Source organism: Myotis lucifugus, unplaced genomic scaffold (genome assembly GCF_000147115.1).
Source record: "Myotis lucifugus unplaced genomic scaffold, Myoluc2.0 scaffold_607, whole genome shotgun sequence".
In the NCBI taxonomy this organism is placed as follows: Eukaryota; Metazoa; Chordata; class Mammalia; order Chiroptera; family Vespertilionidae; genus Myotis; species Myotis lucifugus.
The window spans coordinates 390,834-398,460 of record NW_005871655.1 but is presented as its reverse complement, the minus strand read 5'-3'; the positions used below and the strand labels follow the sequence as shown (position 1 = coordinate 398,460).

Genomic DNA, 7,627 nt, shown 5'->3' with positions numbered 1-7,627 from the left:
TGTTTGGCCTCTACCACTGCAAGGCTTCAACATTAAAAAGTCCTTTTCATTCTTTCACCTGAGGCCCACCATTTTCCATATGGCCGGAGGAACAGAGCAGCTCCCCTTTAATATTGAATATCTGAATGATTTCATGACAACCGAGTGAGGGCCTGCCTTGTGCTCGATCCTCGCAGGGACACAGCCTTGAACGAGACAGAATGTCCTTGTGCTGTTTCCAGACAGTAAGGGAGGGCAACATGCGACAGGGGCGTAGGGCTGCTGAGCCCAGGAGAGGGAAGGTGAGGGTCCTTGCCTGATGTTCCTGACAGCTGCCCGACAGCAGAGGACGGGGGTGAGGCCTGGAGAACAACATGCGACTGGGCTGTGGGCCCTGCTGTCCTGAAGCCCCATTTCCCACCCTGCTGACCTGTGGGTGGCCCAGGAGGCCCTGTCATGGTCCTGAATGTAGCCACACCGCCTCCTCACAGCGACAGTGTTCTTGCAGAGACATCACCGGCACCAGCAGTGTCTTCCTGGCTGAGTATCTCCCAGGTCTCCCCATTCCTCACAGGCTCCCCGTTCCCTGTCTTGCCTTGTGGCCCCCAGATGGAGGGTCCTGCACATCCCACTTTAAAAGTCAAGGTCACTTTTCCCCCCCTTTCCTTTTCCTGGTACAAATCTAGCTGTAGGATGTGTCCCAAAGAACACAGGGCCTGCAGAACTGCTGGCAGCCAGAGCCACAGGCCGGGAGGCAGGCCTCGGCCCCATCACCTCCCCAGCTCCTGAGAACACAGAACCCTTCACGGCAGCACAAGGACAGGCATTCAGCCCCCGAGACAATCAGGAATTCACTGGGACCAGGTTTGCCTTCGTCGTGGACTGAAATGGCTGTTTTATGTGCGTTTGGCTGAAATAAGGGGCACTTCTGTTGACTCGGGCTTACCTAACTAAGTTCAGCTGCAGGGGGAAGTTTAGGTTGGCGCCCAGTCCGCAGGCACATGGAAAGCTGAAAGGAGCTGGTGTGTCAGCAGCCGTGGGGCTGAATCACAAATTTGTTCAGGAAGTCCAAGATTAAAGTCCAGTTTATATCATTATATAACAGAGATGCCCGCCAAGCAACATATCCAGGCAAATAAATTTGAAATATTTTTAAATACAGCTGGCATACAAAACTCATTTAAGACTTATGTGAGTGATAAATAAGGCCACTTCTGTGGAACCTCTTAAGAAGGCAGTTTAAAAGTTTGGAGCTGAGTGAATGTCCTCAAACCCCGGAGCGAGGAGCATCCTGCCAGGAGGATGAGCCCCGCCAGCCAGGCAGGCAGGGGGCTGAGAGAAAAGACCCCAGGATGGCACCCGTCCGTCTCCCTACCAGCCACAAGCAAATGTTTCCAAAGTGCGGATATAAATTTAGAAAAGAAGGTATTGTGGTGTCAAACAATACCTAGAGTGCGCCAGGTTTCCACTTCTGGGCCAGTGCCTGAGGATCTCTGAAAATGCACTTCACAAATCACGGGAGCACTCTGGCAAAACCGGCTACAGCCATTTTTTCAGAACTCTGGGAATTAAGTTCAAAGAGAATTTACTCAAGAAAAACAGCTGAGCCGTAGTAAATGCCTGGTGGCCATGACTTGCCCCAATCTCACCCCCCTCCCCAGCTCACGACAGTAACTGTCAGCCAGCACCCAGGGGTCACCAGTGAGTGGAACGGGTTTGGAGCTCCTCAAAAGCCCCCAAACGATTGCACTTTAAAAATTCCTCACCTGAGAATATTTTTCCTTTGATTTTTTTTTTGGGGGGAGGGGGAGAGAGAAACATTCATGTGAGAGTGACACATCCATTCGTTGCCTTGCGCACCCGCCCCAACCAGGGCTGGGATAGAACCTGCAACCCAGGTATGTGCCTTTGACCGGGAATCGAACCGCATGAGCCACTCGGGTAGGGCCCAGTCACTTCTGATCTATGTGACAGCTCACAAGAAGCTATATTCCCAAGGCATCTTCATCTGAACAGACTGTCTCGATTAAAAACCTGCTGGGCTCCTTAGGGAAATGGCTGATTTGAAGACTGAGGTGGGAATGTACAAAGTGAGCCGGAGCTCCTCAGGCAAGTCCACCCAGCTAGCTGGCAGAACTCAGTAACATGAGGTTCCCAGGGCTCGCACAGCTGGGCAGCTTCCAGGCTGGCAGGCCCTCCCTCTGCTTCTCGTCTTTGATTTCAGGAGGTGCCTAGTCTCTTTTAAAGGTTCATCTGATCAGTTGAGACCCACCCAGGAACATCTCCTTTTTGTTAAACTCAAAACCAACTGACCCAAGACCTTAATTAAATCAAAGGTCTAACTGCTTCATCTTTATCTGTATCATAAACTAGTCCTGGGAGTGAAATCCCTCACACTCACAGAAATGCCCACTCAGAGGGTTCGAGTCACCAGGCAAGTCTTGGGAGCCATCTGAGGATTCTGCCTTCCACAGCCTGGCTGGGTGGCTCAGCTGGTTGGGGCATCATCCTGCTACCCCAAGGTTACAGGTTTGGTCCCCAGTCAGGGCACATACAAGAATCAACCAATGAATGCATAAATAAGTGGAACAACAAGTCATTGGCTCTCTCTCTCCCCCCGTTTCCTCTAGCTCTCTACAAAAAAAAACCAAACCTACCTATCAATCAAATAATCAATCAAGAACTCTGCCTACACAAAGGGGGCAGGGGAAGGGACAGAAACCACTCTTTCATAAAAAACCTCTGTTTTCATAATTTATTATTCCAAAATAAATTTCATAACAAATTTTATTTCACAGTAAACTTTTGACTATATACATGTACAACTTCAGTTTACAATTACATTCAAATCTAAACATGTCACCAACCTAACAAGAGCCATTATTCATGTACTAATAAAAATAAACTAACAATTAAAATGTGACATTATACCAACTGAAAAAGACACTCCAACCTTAGAGATGTTAACTACAAACATGTACCTCAAAATTAGTGACATAATAACCAAAAATGTTTACTTCCCCCACATTTTTAAATGATGTAAAGGAGTGCTGCACATTTCACAGGAACCAACACCACTTTGAGGTGAGCTGGGCAGCTTGTCCCTCCCTAGTCAACATGCACATTCTCTCCTCTCTGCCCTCTAAATAGGTCCTTTCCTTGCGGATGTCGTGTTTCCTCCTTTCTCACAGCGGCTTCGTACTGTGTGCTGTCAACAGGAGCCCAGGCAGTGAACGCAGCCTTCGGTGGAGAGGGGTGAGCAGAAAGGTGGACTCGGACAATGAATGTAGGTTTGATTCTTGGCTCATATTTATCACCTTGCCTTTGGCTGCAGATAACAGAGAACTCAAATCAAAATGGCTCAAACAGTAAAGAATAAAAAGAAATTGTACATATATAATTTCAAGTGGTATATGTAACATGCAGGCTGAAGGCCGGCTCTCTTCTCGCTAGGCTGCTGAATTCCATGGCTCAGCTACCAAGGACCAGCTTCTTCCCAGGTTTCTCATGTCAACCTCAGCTGGTTTGCTAGCTCCCCCTGAAGTCCCGAGACAGCTGCATCCGCTCTGGGTGTCATATTCAGACATGGCAACGTCTAGCCTCTTCCTGTGTATCTCAAGAGATGATCACTTTCCCAGAAGTGTACCAGAGGATCTGTATCCCTATTTCAAGCCTGAACCAACTGCTGGCGAAGAGTGGCACTTCTAATATTTGTTGAGGCCAGTGTTTTTCAACCTTGGCTGTGCTTCAGAATCACCTGGAAGCTACTGAAAATCTCATGTTCGCACCCCAGCCCTCAACCCCAGATCAGAATTTCTGGGAGTGGGCCCCAGGCACCATATCTTTTACAAAGCTTCCTAGCTGATCCCAATGTGACGCCAAGGTGGAAATCACAACTCTAGACCCTTGTTGCTACACCCTAAGGGTTGGGGCCGGGGCCCGTCATGCACAAAGCACAGATCAGCCATGGACAAGAAGGGACACCTCAGCGAAACTGGAATTCTGTTAGGAAGGGAGGCACACATGCGTGGTGTTCACAACTAAGAACAGGAGCTAGGTGGCCTTCTTACAGACACGGTTTCCTCATCTGTGAATAGCAAAGCTGGATTTCCCCCCATAATCCCTGTGATGGAGCTGTGACAGGTATTAGGGAGGACTTCATGTGTATGATCCTAGCATTTCTTCAGCAGGTGCTTACCCTGAGATACTCTGATCCCACTAAACCCCAGTGTGGTGTTGGTGCTTCTAACCGTCAGTCTGAGCACCTATTATTCAGACCAGATCACCCAATCACAGCATTTTGACCTCTACAAGCAATTTTGTAAGAAATCCATAACCATAACCCCCTAATGGTTATGCTTATCAGAAACTAGTCAGTGAACCGAGACAACTGTGCAGGAAGTGAGGGACAAGTCACTTAATATCTCTGGTCGGAATTCCATCAAGTCAAAACACCAAAAAGCTACATACTTGATTTATCTTACAAACTGACAAAAGTTGAGTTTTACTGTTGTGGCATTTAGTAAGTGACCACAAAAATTTATATGAAACCTGTCAGACAGGATCTTAGAAATTAAAATGCTGTCCATTCTCTTCAGTGAATTCCATAATGAAGACCTACATAAGAACTGTTTTTATGAAATTACAATTAGGAGAGGTTTTGCACCTACCTTTCTGATAATAAAAGATAAATAGATAAACTATTTATCCTTTTTGTTTTGGCTCTAAAAAAGAGCAGATATAAATTTAATACAGCCATGATAACCATGCTGGCCACACACGTGTAAATCCATATACAGTTTTCCCTTTCAGCTTTCTGGTCCTCATTCTTTAACCAACTATGGTTTCATTATACATTGGCTTGTTTAGAGCTGGAGGGGTCCGTGAGATTTAGTTCCCAGGAGGAAACCAAGGGGAGCAGAGTGGAGCAAACGGCAGCAGGAACTAAAGCTCAGTAGGCTGAGATGGCGAGACTACAGAGAACGTAAAACCAGGCAGACAAGCAGCTCCCGACTCAGGGCACTACACAGAGGAGGCGCAGGTGAAGCAGTGCGCTGGGAAATCTGCCCTCTAAGGAAAACAAAGTGGAAATGGAGGCAGATCGGTTGGAAAGGGCTGCAATAATACAGCTATAAGAAAAGCTAAAAACTATATGATGGTCAAATGAATATTAAAAATATATGCAAGGGGAGAAACCAAGATGGCGGCATAGGTAAACACCAAAAATTGCTGCCTCCCACAGCATATTCAAAAAGAAAACTAAAAGCCCTAACCAGTTTGGCTCAGCGGGTAGAGCGTCGGCCTGCGGACTCAAGGGTCCTAGGTTCGATTCCAGTCAAGGGCATGTACCTTGGTTGCAGGCACATCCCCAGTGGGGAGTGTGCAGGAGGCAGCTGATCCATGTTTCTAACTCTCTATCCCTCTCCCTTCCTCTCTGTAAAAAAATAAATAAAATATATTTTTTAAAAAACAAACAAAAATCAAAAAAAACTAAAAGACAAAATGGACATCATCCAGAACCACAGAAAGGCTGGCTGAGTGTAAATTCTACAACTAGAAGGAAAGAGAAAAGCACACTGAGACTCAGAGGAGGTGCGGAAGTGAAGTGCAGAGCTATGGAGGCGCACGTGGCAAGGGCTGGCAATGGAGGACGTGGCTGTCTTTTTGAATCGGGAGGGAGTCACAAGCCCCCGACTGCTCTGAACTCCAGTTCTGGGTGAGTCTCTGGGGACCCAGACTCATACCAGGAGAAACTGGACTGTCTAGCAGCGGGCAGAACTCGGAACTCAGGGCGGCTTTCTCTCAAAGGTGCTTGCAGCGATTACAGGGACACTGAGATGCAGGTCCCCTTAGGGCAGGGCTGAGGATCAGCCATAGCTGCTTGCTCTGCCCTGTTGATTCCCTGAGACCCCGCCCCACACAAGCTGCAGCAGAGGCTTTTGTATATGAATGCCCCGGCCCTTTGCAATCTGAAAATTACCTAACAAACTGCAGCTGGGCAGGACAGACCCAGAACTTCCAAGAGAAGGCCCAAGCCCCACAGCAGCTTGCATTGCTTCACAACTGGGCCTCATTTGGGCACCTCCAAACCCCAAACAAGGGAAGGGAATCTGCAGATCTCTTCGTAGCTCCTGCTGGGTAGCCTCAGGTAGAGGCTAAATTAGCACCTCCTTAGATCCAAGAGCCAGTGTACCCAGTGGTCAGAGTGGGACCATCCAATTACAACTCCTCAGATCCATAAGGGACACACTCAGGGGGCAGACTCAGTGAGCACCAAAGCCCCACTGAAGCAAGTCTTGCCTCATAAGGGTGTCTTTAGCACAGAAGTTCTCCCACTGCAGACACAGCTGACTCTCACAGCCAATTGGACTGGAGGTCAATTCCACCCAGTGATACCTACAACAATCAAGGCTTAACTACAAGACTGTGCACAAAGCCCACAAGGGGGTGCACCAAGAGTGTCCACCTCAGGAAACTGGGGAGGCTGAGCCACTGGGCCCTATAGGACACCTAGCACACAAAGCCACTCTACCAACACAGGGAAGCATAAAAAATGCCGAGACAAAGAAACAGGTCACAAATGACAGAAATGGAGGATAGCAAATGACTGGATATAGAGTTCAAAACCACACTTTTAAGGTTTTTCTCAAGAACTTTCTAGAAACCACTGATAAATTTAGTAAGACCCTCAAAAAGTCTGGTGAGACCGCCGATAAATGTAGTGAGACCCTCAAGAAATCTAATGAGACCCTCAAGGTTATAAAAAAGAACCAACTAGAAATTAAGCATACATTGACTGAAATAAAGGATATTCTGCAGAGTTCCAACAGCAGACTAGAGGATCGCAAGAATCCAGTCAAAGATTTGAAATATGAAGAAGCAAAAAACACCCAACCGGAAAAGTAAAATGAAAAAAGAATCCAAAAATACAAAGATAGTGTAAGGAGCCTCTGGGACAGCTTCAAGCGTACCAACATCCGAATTACAGGGGTGCCAGAAGATGAGAGAGAGCAAGATATTGAAAACCTATTTAAAGAAATAATGACAGAAAACTTCCCCTACATGGTGAAAGAAATAGACTTACAAGTCCAGGAAGCACAGAGAACCCCAAACAAAAGGAATCCAAAGAGGACCACACCAAGAAACATCATAATTAAAATGCCAAGAGCAAAAGACAAAGAGAGAATCTTAAAAGCAGCAAGAGAAAAAAAGTCAGTTACCTACAAGGGAGTACCCATACGACTGTCAGCTGATTTCTCAACAGAAACTATGAAGGCCAGAAGGGAGTGGCAAGAAATATTCAAAGTGATGAATACCAAGAACCCTCAACCAAGATTACTTTACCCAGCAAAGCTATCATTCAGAATTGAAGGTCAGATAAAGAGCTTCACAGATAAGGAAAAGCTAAAGGAGTTCATCACCACCAAACCAGTATTATATGAAATGCTGAAAGGTATCCTTAAGAAGAGGAAGAAGAAAAAGGTAAAAATACAAATTATGAACAACAAATACACATCTATCAACAAGTAAATCTAAAAATCAAGTGAATAAATAATCTGTTGGACAGTATGAACTGGTGATTATAATAGAATCAGGGACATAGAAAAGGGAATGGACTGACTATTCTTGGGTGGGGGAAAGGGGTGTG

At 46.5% G+C, this 7,627-nt stretch overlaps 1 protein-coding gene across 5 annotated transcripts in view; it reads right to left on the bottom strand.

Moving 5' to 3' along the window:
* Positions 1 to 2,720: 2,720 nt before the first annotated feature.
* ZC3H8 (zinc finger CCCH-type containing 8) overlaps positions 2,721 to 7,627 on the bottom strand; it is a 39,457-nt gene continuing 34,550 nt past the window's right edge. For all 5 annotated transcript variants that reach the window (XM_023745963.1, XM_014447056.2, XM_023745964.1 and 2 more), the window contains one exon: positions 2,721 to 3,307. In XM_023745963.1, the coding sequence (XP_023601731.1) occupies positions 3,165 to 3,307 (143 nt within the window). In that variant the 3' untranslated portion in view covers positions 2,721 to 3,164. The remainder of the gene's footprint in view (positions 3,308 to 7,627) is intronic.